Source organism: Periophthalmus magnuspinnatus, chromosome 12, assembly GCF_009829125.3.
Source record: "Periophthalmus magnuspinnatus isolate fPerMag1 chromosome 12, fPerMag1.2.pri, whole genome shotgun sequence".
Taxonomy (NCBI): domain Eukaryota; kingdom Metazoa; phylum Chordata; class Actinopteri; order Gobiiformes; family Gobiidae; genus Periophthalmus; species Periophthalmus magnuspinnatus.
In genome coordinates, this window is record NC_047137.1 from 1,018,299 (window position 1) to 1,040,823 (window position 22,525).

Sequence of the window (22,525 nt, forward strand, 5' to 3'; positions counted from 1 at the left end):
AAAAGCCATTAAAACGATCCATGCCCATGTTTACATCTGAAGCGGAGTACTGGGAGTGAACTGGATGTGGCAGAGGCACTGCAAATGGATGATGTGCTTTATTTTGGTAGTAGATCAGTATTTATATTATATAGTATTTATGTAGAGTGTGAGGGGCCTTCTTTGGAGTGTAAAAGGGAGTGCGATGGAGAACATGGTCCAAGTTTTCTATTGGCCAAAAACACAATAATTTGAATAATCAGTCACTGCTTATATTAAATGATATGAATTTCACAGCCATGTTTGACCTTGCATTTGCCATTTTGGGATTTTTGCAGTAAAGCTATTGTGGCTAGTTAGCATATAGCTCAAAGGCTAGACATAGGCTTACATGTAATTTCTTAAATTCTCAATAAATGCCCAGTTGGCCAAGCTAGTTCTCGTAAAGTACATATGACAGGTGTTTGGTTGTTTGTTTTTTGGGTTTGTTTTTTTTTGTTTTTCTTTGCTAATTCTGACTTGGTTTGCTGGGATATATTTGGTAAATATTTGTCATAGTTTTACATCAGTCAAGTGGCTGTTGGTGGCAAAACAGTTAAGAAAAGTACAAAAATACAGGAAGTAGTTGTCAGTTCCAAAACAGAATCCTGCCTATGTCATCATCATGGAAAATTCAATCTAAAATGCAGAGACAATTAGATCTAATTTTGGTGCTTTGTTAGAATTATGGTTACTAGGTAAACTTGACAAAACTAGGTAAATTATTGATTCAGATCTTAATACAAAGATGTTAACGATGTTTTAGTGAAATGCGTACTCTAACCTGTCATATGCACCTTAAGTCTTCCAAAAATATGCAATCTTTAGAGAATTAAAATACATTTAGTTAATTTGAGATAAGGAGAGCATTAGTCAGTGTAGATTTCAGTTTAAAATATTAACTTACAGTGGTAAAAATGTGCAAGATATATTCTCTGACATTTAAGCCATGATATGTTGTTACTTCATCAAAAGCATACCTGGAGTTGTGTTTTCATTTTCATTGATTATTGGGATTAGCTCAAAATGCTCTGTTCCACCTTGTGATCTCATGAAGCAGTAGTTTTCAAGTTATTAGCTATCTTTTACCTTTTGTTTTGTAGAGATTGGAAATTCCAGGGCTGAAGTCTGTGTAAACCCTCAGTCGTCCAGGTCTGATCCATAACTTTGTCTTTTGCTATTTCCAGAGCTAAAATTAGTTAGAGTTGAAAAACACAGTGGAGCACTTTCTGTATTACCACATGACATCACAAGGAGGAACATAGTGTTTTCTGTTTGAGGGAAGAACTCACCCCAAGTATGCAGGGTTTGTGTGTTAAACGTGTGAATGAAACAATACACAACTCCAGGTGTGTTTGTGATGAGAAAACATAACAAAATAGCATATATATGCTATATATGGGCCCTTTAAAAATTTTAAAGATTGGCTTTGAAATGATAACATATTAATAACTAAAATTCAATTTAATTTAGCTTGGTCACTTATGCATAAATCAATACATTTTGAAATTATTCTACCAAATGTATTCAGGACAGCTCAAGTCTACTTTAAAAAAAATCCCAAACTATAGCATTTTTGCAAGGCTTCAATGGCTTATTTGGAGCAGTGAAATGATTGATAAATGAGATGTTAATGAAATAAAACATCATAAGCTCCTTCTGATGATGCAAACACAAGATGCCCACATTTAAAGGAGTCGCTCAGTGAAGCTCAACCGTCCCACCCACTTCCAAGTCCACTCTGGTTCTGAAGTAAATTTTCCATTCATTTTTCCTATAGATTTTTCAAAAATTCAGGAGTTCAAAGGCATCGCAGAGCCTAACCAGCTCTGTGCTAATTAATATCCATAACTATGGACTGGATAAAAAAAGTCTCTCTCTGTCCAAGCACCAGGTACTGCAGCATTCAGGGAGCTTTGGCCCAGAAAGAGTCCTCCCATAGAGCACAATGCATTTTTGGGGGAATTCAAAGTGCCTGTGTTCAACTAACAGGGACCTACAGCTTTCACAAAGGCTGGATTTTGTAGGAATTCTTATCTATTTTCACAACATGAACTTTTTAGAAAGTTAGTTTGAAATCCTCAAAATGCCTAAAAGTTAAGTTTGTAAGATTTAGCCTAACCCTTTGCTGATTGGTCAGAACTGATTATATGGTACACGTTTCTGACATCACACAGGTAGGAAGAGCTAGCACATACTGAGAAACTAATGCGAAAGACCAAATCTTTTTTGGCATTTTGTGCCAATGAGCACAGGCTATTGAAAACAATAAAACATCTTCCATGATCTTGTTATACTTCCACATCTATAATGCAAAAAGCATATCGAAAACGCAACATTCGGCAAAATGCTTCAGTAACTTAGTGGTTTATAGAGTTTCAGAAATAAACAGAGCTGCTTAATAGTGAGCTTTAAAACTTAACTTTTTTTTCCCCCCTCCAGACAGTCTGAGAAAAATGAATGGGAAACTTACTTCCAAAAGTAGGGGGTGGATCCGTTTGTCCTGTTATTACTATTGCATGATCACATTTCAGCTTTAGAAAAACAAAAATGACATCTGCCTTAGTTCTCTAGAGTCTTTACACATTGCACATCCAGTGGTAGAACAAACCCAGCAATTTATAACCATAAAAACGAGAAATATTTAAAGGGATACAGAATTCTTTTGACAATGTGCATCTATGAAATACATGGAATAAGTAACAATAAGTAACATTTCCCTAATAGTCAACATAATGCTAGTTTGGAGGAGCAGACAGGTGCAGGAATAATGGAAGTTACAATTTCAAGGGCTATTTAGAAATTTCAGTACCTGTTTTCTTCTGTGTAGTTGAGCAAAATTTGTTTTACCCCAGATATCTTGTAAAAGCAGCTTTTAAGGTAGAAATGAGTCTGTATCTAATTATAAAGTGTTTATCCACCTAAATTCAGGAAATGCACATTAGAATGCCAGTAGTTAGCATTGTAGTAGGGTGGCCTCTGAAAAGTTGTGACATGTTATATTCCTACATGTATGAAACGAAGTCTGACATTTTTTAAGTATGTACAGTGCAGGAGGATAGGGGGTAGGTGAAAACCTCAAATGCAGGACAGTACAGGATTAAACATGCAAGAATCAATAGAAATTCAACTCTGGCTGCAAAATTAATCATGATCAAATCAACATATGAATGGACCTAATCAGCAAATTGCAAAGACCGCAGTTTTTGAAGTGTCATAATTTCCTCTGCAAACAACAAAATCTACTGTGTTATTCTGCATAAAAATGGCTAATCCTGTAGTTTAGATCTGTACAAACATGTCCTGAAATGTAATTATTACTTTGTGAGTTCCCATTTCAGATTTATTTTTGGCAATTCTTATTCTTATTCTGGATGTGTTTTAAACACATCCAGAATAAATCAGAATCCTCTTATTAAAACATTAATCCCAAAACAAATTGCAATTGTAATGCTTGTTAGAAAAATCACAATTAGATATTTTTCCCAAATTGCTCAGAAAATGGTTTGTTAATAAAAGTCACTTTTTCGTAAGGTCTCCTTTAATCTTTCAGCAGTCAGGGCCCATATGTATGCACTAATATTAATCTATTATTGAAAGTACTGCTCCTGTCTGCTTCTTCAAATGAGGAAAAAATATTAAAAACCTATATTAAAGTAATTCCCAGTTACCTGGTCAGCCAGAACCACACGCTTTGACAAAACTTTACAAAAACGAGTGGGTCTGGAACCGTATCCAGTCTCCATGATTCCAAAGGGCATGATTGACAGGTTGATTAACCAATCAGAGAGAAGCATGATCAGTTCCTGTCAAAATAAACATGGCAGCTTAGATATAAAAAAGGGACTGAGAAACAACAGAGATTTCTGCAGAATCAACTATGAAAGCACCAGACTTTTATCTCAGGTAAAAGAAGTTAAAGATTTTGTTCTGAATTATATATGACACTTTTGGAAAGACGACAGGTTCTTCAAGCTCTGCGGTCCGATTTCAAACCCTTCTGGATTCAAATGGATTTTTGCCCGACTAGCCAGTCCCTTCTACATTCTAAGTATCCAATAGACCCACATTTTCCAAAATATTGTTCTGTCCCTTTAAAAGATGAACACAGAGCCCACAAATATGAAGAACATTCAAATATATTACACACAGACTGAAGCGGCCCTCGTAACTCGTAAGGACCACCGGTTACACACTGGATTGGAAATGAACTTTTAAAAAAAACACAATGCAAAACGTAATGGCAAACACTTGGAAAAACAGTCATTATTTACAGACACGTGGCTTTGCTGGGCTGTTACCAAAGGGATTTAAGTTTAGAAAGCCCAGTGACCCCAAGCATCTCACATGCAGTGGTTTCAATTGAAGAATGCTCTATTAACAGCAGTGTGGACATCACTAAAAGCTATACAGTCATACACTCCGAGTATAGTTAGTTACCATGGCGCCAGGATGCATGTACACAAATACTGTCCATTCAGTTTGAACAAGTTTTAATTTGTATGGTTAGACATGTAATCATTTATATGCTACCAGTTAAAGGTTTGGACAAGCCTACTCATTCAATGTATTTTTTATGTTTATCATTTTCTACATTTCGGTTACATACAGAAGACATCAAATATGTGGTGCAAGATAAATGGAATTGGCCTCCTCTCAGTGACCTTAAAGATGACATTCACCAGAAATGGTTTTCACTTCACAGCTGTACCTTGTCAAATTCAAAGAATGCCAAAAGTGCAAAACAGTGATCAAAAAAAGAAGGGTGGATATTTTGAAGAATCTAAAACAAGTTTGGAGTGATTTTGCATTTATTTTAGTACTTTCCATGTGTCGTTTTGGTGCCCTCAGTGAGAATCTACAATCCAAATAATCATAGAAATAAAGAAGAAATAAATGTGTGTCCAAACATTTGACTGGTTGTGTTCAACTTAAATTTGTGGGCCTTGCAAATATCGGCAGCAAGTCAAATATAGCGGTATCAGGCTTTAAAAATCCGTATCAGTCCATCCCAAGGCTATAGTAGGAATTTAACTGGAAAACCTGTGTATAAAAGTACAGTGAAATTTTGAATTATTTTATATATGTATATATATATAGCAACTTGATATTGGATAATTTTGCTAATAGCATGAAGCTCTATTGAAGCTCTATTAAACCTATGATCATGTGGTACGCATTTACACAAGCTTGTTGATTATAAGCTTGCAATATTTTAGCAGCTAAAGTAGCTAATGCAAAGTTATCTATTTAAAGTACCCGTGTACATGAATCCAGGCCATAGTTGAAAAGATATCTCCTAATTTTGACAATAAATTAGGTACACCTCAACTAACAATGACCAACAAACTCACTCAGGAAACAGAAGAGTCACTTAGATATTATTTCTAGATTGTTCTATATACAAATCCACATTCATTAAAGTCTTTCTTGTTGTGTCTGAAACTGGGTCCGTACAGTCGGCCATTTTGTGTCAAAGCCCTCAGCCTGGCCACTTCCTGTTTTGTCCGTCAAAGTAGCTCTCAGGCCCTTCTTTGCTTAAGTAACAGGCAAGAAAAAATGTTTAAAATTAATTCAGTGCAAGAAGAAACAAAGAAATGTGGAATGAACCGCTCATGTAAACCTTTTTTAATAAATACCAGTTCCTATCAGCGTTCTGGATGACCAAGTTCCTTAAAAAATTGATTAAAATGTTGTCTTTAAAAAAAAAGAAAAAAAAAGCATGTTCTCTCATAACTGTATAAATAGTTAAAATAAATACACTTGTCACATTGTTTGAAGATTTTCAGTCAAATCTATGGATGAACAAGTTAATACTGCATAAAATGGACTGTGTTTTACCATTAAAATGCAAAAAAACAAGAATTGACTTGTCCTATAGTTGATGTTTTATCTAAGTACATAAGTTGGCATTAATGTTACCAATCTAACTTAATTGTTCATCAAGGTGCAAAACAAAACCTTTCAACATTCCCTTATTTAAAAACGTATCAGCTGATAACAATTTTTGCCATCATTTTGATACACATTACCAGGGATGTCATAAATAATAATATAAGGGTTTAATGTCAATATATCCATAACTTTCTGTACAGGTTTTATTGTAATCCTTTTTGTTGTTTCTCCTCAAAAAACATGGCAGCAAGCACCGTCCAATCATATTGGGAGATCCGGGACAAGGACCAATCGCAGTGGAGGTGATGTTATTCAAATCAGAAAGGGGCAGAGTAAATGTAGCGCCCTCATAAAAGCATGCGATCCTGGCTATATCCTCTCTGGGTGTGGCTGACATGGTGGTCCAAATCAAAAGTTATTTCTCTGATTGGAACAGCTGTGTTTGTGGATGGGACAGTGACTACACCAGTTGATAGCCCAATCCCAAGGTTTGGAAAGGCTGTTTATGAAGGGGGGACAGTAACTAAACCAGTTGATAGCCTGATCCCGAGGTTTGGTCGTACTCTATTGTATACTGAGACGTCCAGTCCACAGAGACGGGCCTCAGCAGACCACAGCAGCGCAGCTCGAAGAAGTCAATCAGGTTTCTCATGCACCCATGGCTGAGGAGACACAGAATGAGGTAAGTAAATAAAAGCTGGGACAGCATTAAAAAGATGATTTAGCATTTAGTTCTATTGTTTTTTTTTCCTATTTTACTTTGAGACTAATGTCAACTGTTCCTAGTGCTTTTTGGGTAAAATTGTAGCTTTCAGGTCGAAATCTAAATACGTGCTGTTTTCAGTGGCCTCCAGTACTTGGTGACATCACACAAGACTGTCCTGATTATAGCCTAATGTTTCCAATTACAAACACTTTGGCTGCAGGGGCGGAGTGTGTGAGACCTGTTTGACCAATCACACTGTTCCTTATACCTCAAGACCCCGCCCGTCCTCCCCCTCACTCTTTTCTTTAGTCCTTCAGTCCCCAGTTTAGCAGCTGTATTTGCAATGCAGACTTTAGGTGTTTAGTCCCACTTCAAACACATTATGCCACTCCTCAACAGTTTAAAATGTTAGATGCACACCAAAGATCTGATTATTACATGAGTTGTTTATAGTAATGTTAATAATAATGTGCAGTGCAGGTTTTGACAAGGTTAAAAAAGTTTGCAAAAATTATACAAAAAAGTATTTCAACAAATGTATCCAACTGATATCTGATTCTTGTGCTTTTTACTGGTTATGTAAATGTATGGGGTTGACAGTGAATGCATTAATTTATATCTAGATTACCCCATTTACAGTATGATGAGCATATTCTGCAGCCATATCTTATGTTATCGCTAAACACACGTTAACATACTCATTGACGACAAAGCAAAAGACAAAGTTAAATCTGTCAACTGGACAAATCGTTGTAAGAGTGAAGACGTTTCACTGCTCATCCAAGGTGCTTCTTCGTTCTGGTCAGATTGCTGGTGGTCACTGCCTTATGTCTTTCTGAGGGGAGGGGCTAACCACACTGAAACTTAAACAGCTATTGTTTCCAGTTTCAGCTGAGACTCCGCTATTTAGCCCTTAACGACCCAGCTGTTGTTCTCATTGTTCTGGGTTTGAGGATGGAGTTATAGATGAGGGAGAGGTTATGGCTCAGGCCCCCATTCCTGTTTAAGGAAGGATTCTCTTTCCTAACAAAAATAGCTTCTTTAACTCCTCTCTCAAACCATTTCTTTTCTCTGGCTAAGATCTGAACTTCACTATCTTCAAAGGAGTAGTTAGTGGCTTTGAGATGGAGACGTACGGCAGAGCAGGGTCCAGAGGAACTCTCACACCAGTGTTGGTACATCCTCTTTTGGAGTAGCTGTTTAGTTTCTCCAATGTAACGCTCACTGCACTCTTAACTACACTGAATGGAGTAGACTACATTACTTTGTTTATGGCTCGGTGTTTTGTCCTTTGAGTGAACCATTTTTTGTATTAAAGTGTTTGTGGATTTGAAAAAGACAGAAATTTCATACTGTCTGAAAATTCTCTGAAACAATAGCTGTTCACCGTTTCAGTGTGGTTAGCCCCTCCCCTCAGATAGATATAAGGCAGTGGCCACCAGCAATCTGACCAGAACTGAAGAAGCGGCTTGGATGAGCAGCAAAACGCCTTCACTCTTGCAGCGATTTTGTCCAGTTGACAGATTTAACTTCATCTTTTATTATGGATCAGACCTGGACGACTGAGGGTGTACACAGACATTGACTACAAAGCATACATATACTCTTAATTTTTTTTCAATCTGTACTCACTTGAATGGACTTTCAATTGACGTGGCTGTGACTTTAAAGTGCTTGTATCTTCGAGCGTTCATTCTCTCATTGGTCGTGATTCCTAGAGCTGCAATCTGCAAGGGAAAAACGTATGTTAGAATATAAAGGGTTATTTTATACTGGGTCGATCTTAAACAAAGTCTTACCTGATACAGCTGGCACATGATGAGCACGGCCACCCACATGAAATGAAAGATGCTGTTAAGGAACATCCAGAACATCCAGGGGGAGCAAGAGGCGATCTGCGTCAGGTAAAGCCAGAACCCATCTTTGGAGTAAGTGGTGCCACAGTGGACCCTCCAGTCTGAGAGGGGCAGAGGCAGGGTTAGGCTTTACTGCATATGCCACATGTTTTAATTATTACTTAGTTTGGTGGAGTAGTTGTAAATATCTATCATAGTTTTACATAAAACACAGGAAATAGCACAGAGTTCCAAAACAGAATACCTCTACCTATGTCATCAGCAGTCTTAACAACATAAAGGTGTCTTCATTTATTCATAACAGTTATGGTTGGACATGTTTTGGCCCTTAAACAGCATATGTCAGGTTTTCATGTATTTCTAATTATGACTTTGTTTGGTGGGATAGTACCTGTGGTAAATATCTATCATAGTTTTACAATAGTTAAATATACAGTATTGAACTTTCTGGTGGAGGCATGTCACCTGCACAACTCCATAGAGATATAAAGTTAAAATCATAAGAAATTTTTTTTTAAAGAAAAGTACAAAAGTACAAGAAGTTTATTCCTCTAAACATAACAATTGTTCAATTTATGTTTTGGCCCTTGTTTACAATATGATTATAAGTAACAATTATGAAATTAACTCTTGTACTTCCTGGTTGGGCATGGGCAGTAGATGTGACATAAGCATAATTAAAAACTTTACTAAAAAACCCCAAAAACAAACAAAAAATAAAAACTAGGGAAACAACAGCTATGTTAATTATGTTTTAAATTTAGTTTTTAATGAAATGAGCAGTCCAACCTGTCACATGTACTATAAATCATATTAAATACTTCGGTTAAATTCTGGGGCAGTTTTGGACTCACAGGAGATGCAGCCGTATATCATCCAGCAGATCATACAAAGCAGGAAAAACAGATAACCCATGAAATAGCGATGGTTCCCACTGCCTGTAGGAGGAAAGAGAGGGAAATGTATTCAAAGTTTACATTAAAGCAACACTAGGTAATTTTTTGGATGATTTGATTCAGTCAATCAACCAATATTACTTTATTTGTCCTGAGGGGCAGTTTAAGCACAATGAGCAGTAAAAATAGAATATTAGAAAAGCTCAAACAAAAGTCTCAGTGGAGCTTAAGAGGTAGAGTCTTCAGAGCCAGTGTCGCTGCAGTTTGAGGAGTGTAACACCCCTTCAGACAAAATTCCATGGAAATAGTAAGTTAAAACCTTCTCCATGGAGATAGATACGTTTTATTCCTTACAGTGTAATTTTATAGCTAATGGAACAACATTTCCATGGAAGCAAGCAGGAATAGGCCCCGGTGAAGGCCAAATAGGAGCCAAGTTTGTGGAGATGCAAGCCTGCTTACTGTAAGGACACGTATTTTTCAGTGCAATAAATATGAGAAGTTAATTTTGTGTCTAAAAGGCTATGTACTTGTGCTCTAAAGCACCGGAAAAATTTTATATTTGATCTGACTTAAGACTGGATAACCCCTCATTGCAACTAATCTCATTTCTATGTATTTATTTAATCTTAATTATTTTCTGATGAGAATATAACATTTTGTGCACAGACAAAATGCACATGATTGGGAAAACCATGAGCATCTACTGACCGACACAGTTGCCGACCCAGGGACAGTGGTGGTCGAACTTAGCAATGCAGCGATTACAAACTGCACAGTGTTTGGACCTGATGGGCTTCCGTATCTGAAGAAAGAAACAGATAGTAGAATAGATTAGCTATATTAAAGATTGGTTTTGCAGGAGAGATTATTTTATGCTAATCCCGAATTGCGTCAATCACAAAATAAGATAGCATTCTAGTACAGTAATTACAAAATACATTTTTAAAACACATTTTTTTAGTATGTAATGTCAAGTAAACATTGAGTACAGGGTATATTACCAAGCAGGTGCTGCAAAATATGCTCAGGTCCAGACTGCCTGTTTCTGCCAATTCTACAATGGTCTGAAACAAAGAAAAATACATCCACAGTTAAAAAAAAGACTACTTTGTTTTTATTATTGTACCATTTTTGCAGCATCTTGAGTTCTTTGAGCTCAGGATCGTCATCACACAGCATAGAATTTTCATTGAGCCTGATGTTAAGGTCTTCTAATGTTAAACGTGTAACATTCCAACTGATTGTACTGTAGATGTATGGGGTCTGTGTAATCCCTCAGTCGTCCATGTCTGATCCATCTGACCGGCTCTACCAATGATGTTTTATGTCGAGAGCGGGATCTGAACTGCCAACCTTCGTTTCAACTGAGAAATACTGCACCAACCTCACCCTGTATATGTATTGTTTCACTAATGAAATTGGCCTTAACGTAATTATAATTCCTCCAAGTACTACAGACACAAGTGGTTTCCTGTACTGACAAATTTATTCATCAACATCTTGAACATGAATCCAAATAAATTCACTCATGAAAACTAAAGAAACGCACAGATAAAACAATCAACTTAATAAAAAAATAAAGACATTCGGCAATTACTTTCTGAAAATAACACAAAAACTAACCTCGTTGGCTGTATACTGAGAGGGATTAATTTAGATACATGTATCTTTCTTCATAAATATATCTTTATACTTACTTAGAACTTATCTGTTCTTAATCATGCCACTCTTTCTGCTGAGATCGCTTATTCTACGCAACTAGCCTTGCTCCACGTGTACACAGACTTTAAACTATGCTACTGCGCCCTCACACGTCACAAAGTGACATCAAAATAACATAACACACATAAAAACACATAAAAACTAAAATGTGGCAGTTACACTCCCACCAAATTTCACTAATCTCACTGTGGGATTTCCATTACTTCAAATAAACTGACACAGTGTGAACAAATAACTGAAACGTTGGTGAACATTTCCTCTTACTGCAATAAATGCCTGCAGAGCATTAATGAATACATCTGTATTTAGGTCGTCAACGGTTTCGATATGTATGGCTCGTGAACATAAACAAATATGAGACCATATTTACACACATATTTCCTTTTGTCCATCTTTGACATAAATCAGTCCAAAACAATCCATCCCCTCATAAGTAAAGGGTGGTGTTGGTTCTGTCCGGTCTATTGGTAAATCTCCCCTCCTCTGAATTTCCGTTCTCCTTCTGTACTTCCAACATTTGACAGATCTATAGAGTTGAGATGAAACTGTACGACTGCATCCAAGAATCCACCAGCCATTGGCACGAAGTTCATTCATTGTCATTCCACGACCATGATGCTGAACTTTCTCATGAAAATGACGAATGAGTACAGTGGAAACATGACATGTCATTGGATAGGATTGCTGGATGCTTCACATATTGGTGTAGCACAGCTTGATTCAAACGTCCACCAACACTAAGGATACCTTGTTCATCCAAAAACTGACTCAGTTTGTACAACTTAGTGTTCTTCATCTTCGAAACTTTCTTGGCTTTCAGATTCTTTATCTCTTTTGAGAAAGCTTTCTGTTTGATGACAAACAGCTGTTTCTTTCCTCTCTTCCAAACTTGCACTTTCTTTTGTCTTTTGTATCTCACCCTTGTATTATTTTTGCTTTCCTTCTCAAAATTGCAAGTGCCTTTATCAATCTGGACCATTCTGAGAACCTCTCGAATCTGTTGAGAATGGTTGACTCTTCTTTTAAGTTTGTAGTACAAACCAAAACTTTGCGAGGTTCCAGATCATTGTTTTCTCTCCCACCTTGATACCTCTATCTGGTAGGTTCTTTTGCCAGATAAGTTGCTCTGCTGTCAAGCTTCGAGAAGCATAGTCTGTAGGATTTTGCTCTGATACAACATATGCCATTTGCTCTGGTGTTGTGCTTGAGTTGATTCTCTGGATGCGGTTGGCTACAAACACTTGAAATCTTCTAGCATCGTTATTGATGTAGCCAAGAACAACCGTGGAGTCAGTCCAGAAAACCTCTTGAATGTCTGGAATTTATTATTTATTTTTATTTATTTGTCTTGGGCAAATAGACATCTTTTCTCTTGCATAGCCTAGGCAGCCACAATCGATGTCAATCAACACATGATACAAGAGACAAGGAAAAATAAACAAAAACAGACAGCAAAACACACAAAAAAAAAGAGTATCTCCGATTGCCCAAAAAGGAGTGGGAAGAAGAAAACTTATTTAATCCCACCCCCTCTGCTATTATTTCTTAATTTTAGCATACTTTACTTCCTTTTCATGATTGTATTACATGATTACATTGGGGACTATGAGTTAAACTCATGCAACTTATGTGTTACATCATATTGGATAAGGTGCCAACAATGGTAAGGAAAGTTATTAATACCAACAATGGTAACGGACAGTAAATACCAACAATGGTAATGAACAGCAATACAGCAATAGTAATGGACAATAAATACAACAATAGTAATGGACAGCAAAATACAACAATGGTAATGGACAACAATACCAACAATGGTAATGGACAACAAATACCAACAATGGTAATGGACAACAAATACCAACAATGGTAAAGAAATGGCAGATACAAAGCCAGCATTACAAGATTACTGAAATTATATTAAGACTCTTCCTCTAGATACTGCGACCAGATCATATTTTTATATCGATGCTTGAACGTACTGATACTATGGCATTGCTTGATGTGTATATCCAGACTGTTCCAAAGTTTAACACCACATACCGATACACAGAAACTTTTTCGAGTAGTTCTAACTTTAGGCAATTTGAATTTCTCATATTCTGTAAGATTGTATGTTCTCTCTTTGGCTGTAAACAAAACTTGCAGCTTACTCGGTAACACGTTTATGGAAGCTTTAAATAGTATAGTTAATGTAACATATTTTACAAGATCAGGAATTTTTAGGAGCTTTGAATATATGAATAAAGCATGTGTGTGCTCCAAGTATCCGACTTTATGGATGATTCGCAAAGCACGTTTCTGTAATACAACTAGTGGATTAAGTGTAGATTGGTAAGTATTCCCCCACACTTCAACACAACAAGTGAGGTATGGGAGTACTAAGGAACAGTATAAAGTACGTAGGGCATTTTGATCAAGGTAGTTTTTTGCTTTATTTATTATTGCGAGGCTTTTTGAGATTTTGCTTTTTATTTGTCTAATATGGGCTTTCCATGATAATTTATTGTCTATTATAACACCCAAAAATTGTATCTCATTTACACTTTCAATTTGAACATCATCAATCAGGATTGGTAGCTCTGTATTAATTTTTGAATTTCCAAAAAGCATAACTTTAGTCTTCTTTAAATTAAGCGATAATTTGTTGCAATCCATCCACTTTTTTATTTTATCAAGTTCCTTGTTTACAGTACAAATGAGTTCATTGTAATTTGGACTACTGTAAAATATGTTAGTATCATCCGCAAATAAGATAAGTTTTAATGACGGGGATACATTAAAGATATCATTTATGTATATATTAAACAGTTTTGGCCCCAAAACGGAGCCCTGGGGAACTCCACAAGCAATACCAAGCATATCAGAAGTGTGCACTCCCATCTGTACAAATTGTTCTCTCTTTGTGAGATACGTTCATAACCAGTTACCGGCTAGTCCTCTGATCCCATATCGTTCAAGCTTTTTTAGTAAAATGTCATGATTGATGGTATCGAAAGCTTTTTTCAGGTCTATGAAGATACCAATAGCATATTGTTTTTGGTCCAATGCATTTGTGATTTCCTCTGTTGCATCAATGATTGCCATTGAAGTTGTTCTTTTTGCTCTAAACCCGTATTGTCTCTCATTGATAATTTGATGCTTATCTAAAAATGTTTCGAGACGTGAATTAAACAGTTTTTCAAGAATTTTTGAAAACTGTGGTAGTAAAGAGATTGGTCTGTAATTCGTAAAGCAGTGTTTGTTACTTTTGCGGTTTTCATTTTTTGGGGGAACTGACCTGACTGAAATGATAAGTTGCAGATATGCGTCAGAGGTTTTGCTATGTTGTCTATTACCTTTTTTATTAATGCCATATCAATATCATGACAATCTCTGGATGTCTTACCTTTACACTTGAGAACAATGCTTGTCACCTCCTGAACATTTGTTGCAGATAAAAACATAGAATGTGGATTTTGATCAATACTTATCCTACACTGACAAGCTTTATTATCATGAATTTTTGCAGCCAGCTGTGAACCCACGTTAATAAAGAAATGATTAAAGCTATTGGTTACATCACTCATGTTATGAATTTCACCATTTGTATTGTTAAAGTAATCCAGATATACAGACTTTCTAGCTTCTTGTTTAATTAGACTATTCAATGTCTTCCACATTCCTTTCATATTACTTCTATTTTCATATAACTGTTTTCTATAATATAACTTCTTACTCGTTCTAATTATGTCTGTTAATTTGTTTTTATATTTCTTATATCTCTCTTCATCTTCTTTTGTTTTAGAATTGACAAATTTCCTATACAAATTATTTTTCTTTTTACAAGCATTCATTATTCCTTTTGTCAACCAAGGGTTGTCTGCGTTTTTGCTTTTTGTTTTAAATTCCTTAACAGGACAATGTTTCTTATACAAAACCATGAATATATCCAAAAAAGTAGTATATGCTTTATCAACATCTGTTTCATTGAAGACTGAGCTCCAATCTTGGAGCAATAAACTATTATTCAATTCATTTGTTGCTTCTTCGGTTATAATTCTTTTACAGACTAATTTACTCTCACGTCTCATTTTTTTTATATCATAATCGTAAACAGCAAAAACAGGTAAATGGTCAGTAATATCACAGATAAAGATGCCACTGGTTATTTGATTATCCATGACATTTGTAAAGATATTATCAATGACTGTAGCACTGTGCGAAGTTATTCTGCTTGGTCTAGTTATTGTTGGGTAGAGGGACATGGAGAACATAGTATTTGTGAAGTCCTCTATACTTTTCTGTCTGGTTGGATTTAATAAGTCTATGTTGTTATCGCCACAGATGAATAATGTTTTTTGATTGGCAGTGGAAAAAAGTTTCTCTATCCATTCATTAAAAATGTCAATATTTGAGCCGGGTGCTCGATAAACAACGCTCACCAGAATGTTTTTCTTTTTTCCATTTAGCAGTTCAACAGTTAAGCATTCCATGATTCCATCTAATGCAAGTGTCATGTTGGTTAATTCCACATATCTGAGTGAGTTATGAATATAGAGAGCAACCCCACCCCCAGTTTTATTTTCCCTATTTTTGTACACAAGTTTGTACTCTTCAAGATCAAAGTCTATGCCTTTATCAATATTGAACCACGTTTCAGTTATTGCTATAATACTAAAGGGATAATTAAAATGTTGCAAATATTCTCTGATAGAATTTCAAGCTCTGTTCTGAGAAGATCACTGACTAACAACAACTGCCGCTGAGAGTTTGAGACAAGGGACAAGGTGCAACTCTTGACTTCACCATTTCTAAGCAACAATGGACTTAATCTGACTCGCTAATGACTCACAGGTACGAACACATGCCATATCCACTGATACTGGCATCTGTGAAGTGATGCAATTCATATTTCTTAACAAAATCAGAAGGAAGAAAACATCTTTCAATCTGTACATCTGCCAAACTTGGAAGGTCTTTGATCCAGGAATCCCACTGGGGTTTTAAGTAATCTGGAAGTTCCTGATCCCAATCAACCTTTTCTCTGCACAATTGCTGGAGAATCTATTTCCCTAAAAGGACAAACGATGCAATGAAACCTAAAGGATAATAAACTGAGGCTACTTCTGTGGTACTTCTCTTTAGTTAGTGAGTTTTCACTTGAACTCTAAACTCAAATGCATCGGAAGTAATGCACCACTCTACCAAGAGCTCTCTCAATGCGTGGCAAACTCAGACATATGGAAATCTTTCACCGCAGCACGCTCCTCCTCAGGAATGGTCGACATCACACTTTCTCTATTGCACACAAACTTGTGGAGCCTCAACTTTACTGTTGAGCACAGTTCTCTCGAGTCCTTGACAATTTGAACAACTTCACTTTCTGTTGGAACACTCCCAAGCCATCCTTAACATAAAAGTTTCTCTGAATGAAATGAATAGCATTTAGCATTATCCTCAAACTGACCTCATCCCTGTGCCGCAAGATGTTTTAAGTCAAAGTTGGCGCAGCCTGGAGAAGACGTTGCACTGAAAAGATGACCTTCATTCTGTATACAGGCTTCCAAATTTCCCTTCTCCCACTAAAGAAACCTCAAGAAATCCAGATCCTCCCTTGAGACAAAAAAACAAAGAACACTCACCAATGTGTTCTGGACAACCAAAACATAGCTTTTCTGACTGAATGAGCTTGACACTGTCTGGCACAGCTTTATCCAGAAAACTTCTGCACTTATGTAGAGTATGCTTGGGCTTCTTGCAGAAGGCACATGTTATTTGTGGCTTTTCTTGTGAACTTGTGGCCAATGTTTTAACACAAACTTGTCTTAGTCTTAAGGATTTCAACTTGTCAGCTTTGTCTGTCTCAGCTTGCTTTAGTGACTGTAACGATGTAACGGGGTTACAAGCAACTTTGGCTTCTCTTGTTAGAAACGCAACAACCTGACTGAAAGTGTTAAACTGATTGGCTTGTTCTTCTATTTCAATCACTTTGCAGTTCCAGTTGGCAGCTGGCCAGTCTGGTACCGTATTTTCCGCACTATAAGGCGCACCTAAAAGCCTTTAATTTTCTCAAAAACCCACAGTGCACCTTATAATCCGATGTGCCTTATATATGGATCAATATTGGTCAATTATGACACCCATAGTCAGGAGGCATCGCCGAAGTAATAGTGGTAATACATACGCCATACGCCACAATCTGCCAATGGATTGCAGATGCCTGGGCTGATATTAGTCTCAACTGTGGTCCGAGCTTTCACGAAGGAAGGAATTGTCACTGAACTGCCAGACAACAGCAGCGACACAGATAATGGCGATTTTGACGAGGTGGAATCGGGCACTTTGAATGCCGAGCTGGCCCAACTGTTCAACTCAGACACTGAAGAGGAAGAATTCGAGTGATTCGTGAATGAGTAATGAACTGAAAAAATGAGCTTTACGTGTTTCTTTCACGTGTTTACAATTAAACAAGGCTGGGAGATATTGTGAATATGGACATTAACGTTTGAACAACGTTGAGTTATTGTTATTGCTTTGCACTATTTCGAGAGTTACTATATTGTGAATGCATTAACTTGTTTTGTGAGTGAACAAAGTTTTCAGAATGTTTTTTATATTCTATTAATAAAGTTTGACTGACTGACTTATCTGTTTTGTTGATATTCCCTTTAGCGCAGCTCCATTTCGTTGACGCGTAACACAACCCCAGCTACTACAGTAGTTTATATTCTATGCGCCTTATAATGCGGTGTGCCCTATATATGAAAACAGTTTTAAAATAGGCCATTCATTGAAGGTGCGCCTTATATTCCGATGCGCCTTATAATGAGGAAAATACGGTAACTTGGAAAGAATCTTGCGTTTCGTCTTTCGAATCGTCGTTTAGGGTTTCTAATGACTTGATGTGGACCATAGCAGCTTCACAACTGCACAAAAAATCCACAAAGTCTCTTAGCTCAAAACTCTCCTTTGACGTAATTTTGGGTCAGGCTTGTAGCTTGTCTCCATAAGCTTTTGCAATAGTGAATGGGTTTCCGTACCTCTCTTCAAGAACCTTTCATGCAGCGTCATATGCAGATTCCGTTCCAAGCAGGAAGTATCCATCAAGTGCACCCTTTGCTTGTCCACTCATATCTCCAAAGATAAAATATTTTCTCATTCTCAGGAATGTTGTTTTAGTCTATGAGTGTTTGAAATGAAAGTTTCCAGTCATTGTATGTCAATGGATCTCCGCTAAACACTGCCGGTTCACGAACAAATTTGAAATGTGAGTGGTCAACAATCTTTTCAGTTGAGATAGTGTATTTTTGTCCTCAGCTACCTACTGCAGCTTTCTACGCCTTCATTTTAACAAAAAAATGTAGGCGAGAATGAGAAAAATAATTTTTTAAGTGTGTTCCAAAGTGTATAAATGCTTACCAGACATACTTACAATGACTGTGACACCTGTGAGTAAAACTATAGGGCGTTACCTTTACAAAGACCCCAAACTTGTGTATTTACTACTGATCATTTTAATTTGGAGAGGTCAGAACAAAGGCAATTTCACCAAAATGACCCGGAATAGTAAGGGGTTAATAAAAAATAAGACATAAGACATTCAACAATTACTTTTTGAAAATAAAACAGACAAAAACTAACCTCATTGGCTGTATATAGCGAGGGATTAACTTAGATGTCTTCTTTCTTCTTAAATATATCTTTAAACTTCAACTTATCTGTTTTTAGTCATGCCACTTTTCTCTTTCTGCTGAGATCGCTTCTTCTACGTGACTAGCCTTGCTCGTGTACAGACTTTACACTACACTACTGTGCCCTCTAGTGACACTTCACAAAATTACATCAAAATAATATTACACACATGAAAACACATAAAAACTAAAATGTGGCAGTTACAGTAATGTTGTTGATGAATTGTGTTTTAGAGGATAATACCTATAAATTTCAGAGGATATTGACAACGATGAATTGAACTTTGTGTACTTTAGAAGCTAATGCACTATAATACAACATATTACTTTTGGCATTAGCTTAACTTCACCAATATTCTTTTTTCTTGCCCATCTTTTAAACTACTCCAAACACAATACATTTCTGTAAACAAACTGCAGCCGTATCTTTGAATTGAACAAAAGGTGGAAGAGGAAGGGGCTCAGCAGTTAGGACCCCTTTAGGGACCTCCAGGGCGAACAATACAGAGGGGTAAATAAAGCTCCGTGTGACCAGTTCAACAGACGGACCAGTGTGACTCTCCATCCGAGTGTGATAATCAAGCTACATATGGGACAAAGCCAAAGGATGCACCACAGGCAGAATCAGGGGTTTAAAGGGCTGTTAATATGCTATTTTCTGATTTATGTTATAATGTTGTTTCCTCATCAAAAAACATACCTTCATTGTGTTTTGTTCCATTCACACATGTTCAACACATAAACTCCGCATATTTAGGCTATGTTCTACTCTCAAACACACTGTTCCACCTTGGGATGTCATGTGGTCAGCATTCTTTTAGCCCGCTTAGAGTCATGTGTGGGCATGAAGGGTACAGTCCTCAGATGGTTCCAATCATATCTGTCTAATAGGAGCTTTTCTGTTAACTTAGGATCGTATTCGTCTTCTGTGTCACCCTTAAATTATGGTGTACCCCAGGGTTCTACATTAGCGCCTGCTCTTTTTGCTTTATATATGCTTCCCCTGGGTGCTGTTTTTAAAAAACACAAAGTGTCTTTTCATTGTTTTGCAGATGACATTCAAATTTATCTGCCTATAACGGCGGCCAATAGTCAGACCACAGTTAAAACACTGCAGGACTGTCTCAGAGATGTACAAAATTGGATGAGCAGTAACTTTTTAAACTTAAACCAAAGTAAAACTGAGATTGTGGTTTTTGGTCAAACCGAGCTACTCGCTGGACATGACAGTGTGATTGGGTCACTGTCCTCCTTCTGTCGTCCTTCAGTGAGGAATCTAGGAGTGATCGTGGACTCCATGTTCAAACGCGACAAACACATCAGCTCAGTTATAAGAACTAGCTTTTTTCAGCTCCGGACTCTGGCTAAACTTAAGCCCTACTTGCCTCTGGCTGATTTTGAAAAAGCTATACATGCTTTTATCACATCACGCCTGGATTATTGCAACTCTTTGTATGTAGGTCTGGACCAGGGCTCTATACAACGTCTGCAGACTGTTCAGAATGCTGCAGCTCGGCTTCTGACTAAAACAAAGAGACGGGAGCACATTACGCCTGTTCTGTGCACTTTACATTGGCTCTCTATTGCTTTTTGGGTAAAATTCAAAGTGTTATTGATTGTTTTTAAATGTCTTAACTTTATGGGCCCAGCCTATCTTAGGGAGCTGCTGCAGCCCTATACTCCTCCCAGAGCTCTGAGGTCAGCTGACCAGCTTCTGCTTGCTGTGCCTAAAGCTCGGCTCAAAACTAGGGGTGACAGGGCCTTTTCTGTGGCAGCGCCCAAATTGTGGAACAGTCTCCCTTTGTCTGTCCGATCATCTGAGTCTGTTACTCAGTTTAAGTCTCGGCTCAAAACTTATCTTTTCTCCCTGGCTTTTAATATTGTGTAGATAGAATGTGTTGGTACTTGCACTGTTATTGTATTGTATTTTATGCTCTTTTGTATAATGTAATTATTACTCATTGTGTTTTATGTGTTTAGTTGTTTTATGTGAAGCACTTTGGTCAGCTGAGGTTGTTTTTAAATGTGCTATATAAATAAACTTGAATTGAATTGAATTGGTCATTCTCCACTGTGTTTTTAAATTCCATACACCTTCACTAAAATCATTTGGATAATTTAAGCCCTGAAATTGCCAATCTCTACTGAACTAAAGGTAAAAGGTAACTTGAAAACTACCACTTGGTGACATCACAAGGTGGAACATTTTGAGCTTTGGAGATGTAGACAGACTAAAAGGATTACTCAAACATGTGTGCATGAAATAAAACACAACTCTAGCTATGTTTTTCAGGAGGTAACAGCATTGTAACGTGACTTAAAATCTTGAATATGGTGATGCACCTGTCCACAAAAATGTTTAATTGCACAAATTATGTATTGCAGATGATGTTTTATGAGTTCATGAGAATTCTGACAAGATGAAGGGCAGACAAATTTCAGATTGACCTTTCAAAAACATGAAGAAAAGCTATTTTATGGATAAACGGTATAAAGAAGTGGACTAAAGAGTGTGACGTCACCCATAGCGTTCAGCTCCAGTTAAATGAAGTTCATCGAGGCTCGCAGTTTTGGGGCAAATTTGGAGCCGTGCTCCATATTTGGAAATCCAACATCATACCAAACAAAACCCTAATCTGGAACAAGGCTGTTGAATGTAACATCCCTTCCCAGACTCCAAACTGAGCAACACTGTCAAACAAACTTGCTGCTAACACTAGTGCAGGGGTTGGCAACCCAAAAGGTTCAAAGAGCCATATTGGACCAAAAAAGACAAAACAAATCTGTCTGGAGCCGCAAAAAATTAAAAGCCTTATATAAGCCTTATATGAAGACAACACAGGCTTGTAAGTGTATATTAGCTACATTAGCCTACTATCAAAATGACTAAGTAGGCTACAAATACATAATGAGCATTCATGAATAAATGTTTATTTTCTCTGCAGCGCATCCTGGAGAGAATGACACACCACGTGACTACTCTGCTGTATGATATTTGGTGCTTTAAGTTTAACTTTCATTACAATATTAATGTATTATGTTTTGCTGCATTAATTAAATTATATCAAATACAGTAAAGAAACCGTGTTTGGCCTTTCAGTGGCATTAATGTGATCATTTCTTCTTGCGGCCCATCAGAGTTCACGTACCTGCACAGCAGCGCTGTCTGTTCGGTATCGATCCCATCACACGATTCATCAAAGGCAATTGAGCATGCTGAAGCTGAATTAATGTCCTTGATTTGCCGATTGGTGATGTCGCCTGCCATTTTAATGGCCATTTCTTTCACCGTCTTTGCGGAGAGAGGCATGTCTTTAATGTTCTGTATTATCTTAGTTTTGATTTTGAAGTCTGAAAATAGGTGCTCTGATATTTTAATGAATGAATCCTTCATGTAATCACCATCTGTGGACCGTTTTCCACGCTTTATTATCTCTCGAGTTGCAACAAAACTTGCAGCAGTAGTGGAGTTTGGAGATGCAATCCACTTCTTAAGTCTGTCTTTGCGCTTCTCTAATATCTCCAGTAGTACTGCAATTGCACTGTTTCTCTCAATCCCAACTGGGTAGACAGCTGCAAATTTAGCATGCCTTCCTTTGAAACGTCTTTCCAAATTACTCTTTTTGTTATTTGACAACTTCTCATTACAAAGCAAACATGCAGGCAATCCTTCCGCGTTGGCAATGAAAGCAAATGATTTGGGCCATTCTTCCTTGAATCCTCTGTTCTCATCAGCTATCTTTCTCTTTTTCCCTT

General features: G+C 37.1%; 1 protein-coding gene across 1 annotated transcript in view; it reads right to left on the reverse strand.

The window, feature by feature from the left end:
• Nucleotides 1-25: 25 nt before the first annotated feature.
• Nucleotides 26-22,525, reverse strand: part of zdhhc17 (zinc finger DHHC-type palmitoyltransferase 17) — a 58,571-nt gene continuing 36,071 nt past the window's right edge. Inside the window, exons 12-17 of the mRNA XM_033976287.2 lie at nucleotides 10,376-10,438; nucleotides 10,083-10,176; nucleotides 9,330-9,413; nucleotides 8,419-8,576; nucleotides 8,252-8,346; nucleotides 26-6,575 (exon numbers count right to left, since the gene is read on the reverse strand). Coding sequence (XP_033832178.1) covers nucleotides 6,437-6,575; nucleotides 8,252-8,346; nucleotides 8,419-8,576; nucleotides 9,330-9,413; nucleotides 10,083-10,176; nucleotides 10,376-10,438 — 633 coding nt within the window. The 3' untranslated portion in view covers nucleotides 26-6,436. The remainder of the gene's footprint in view (nucleotides 6,576-8,251; nucleotides 8,347-8,418; nucleotides 8,577-9,329; nucleotides 9,414-10,082; nucleotides 10,177-10,375; nucleotides 10,439-22,525) is intronic.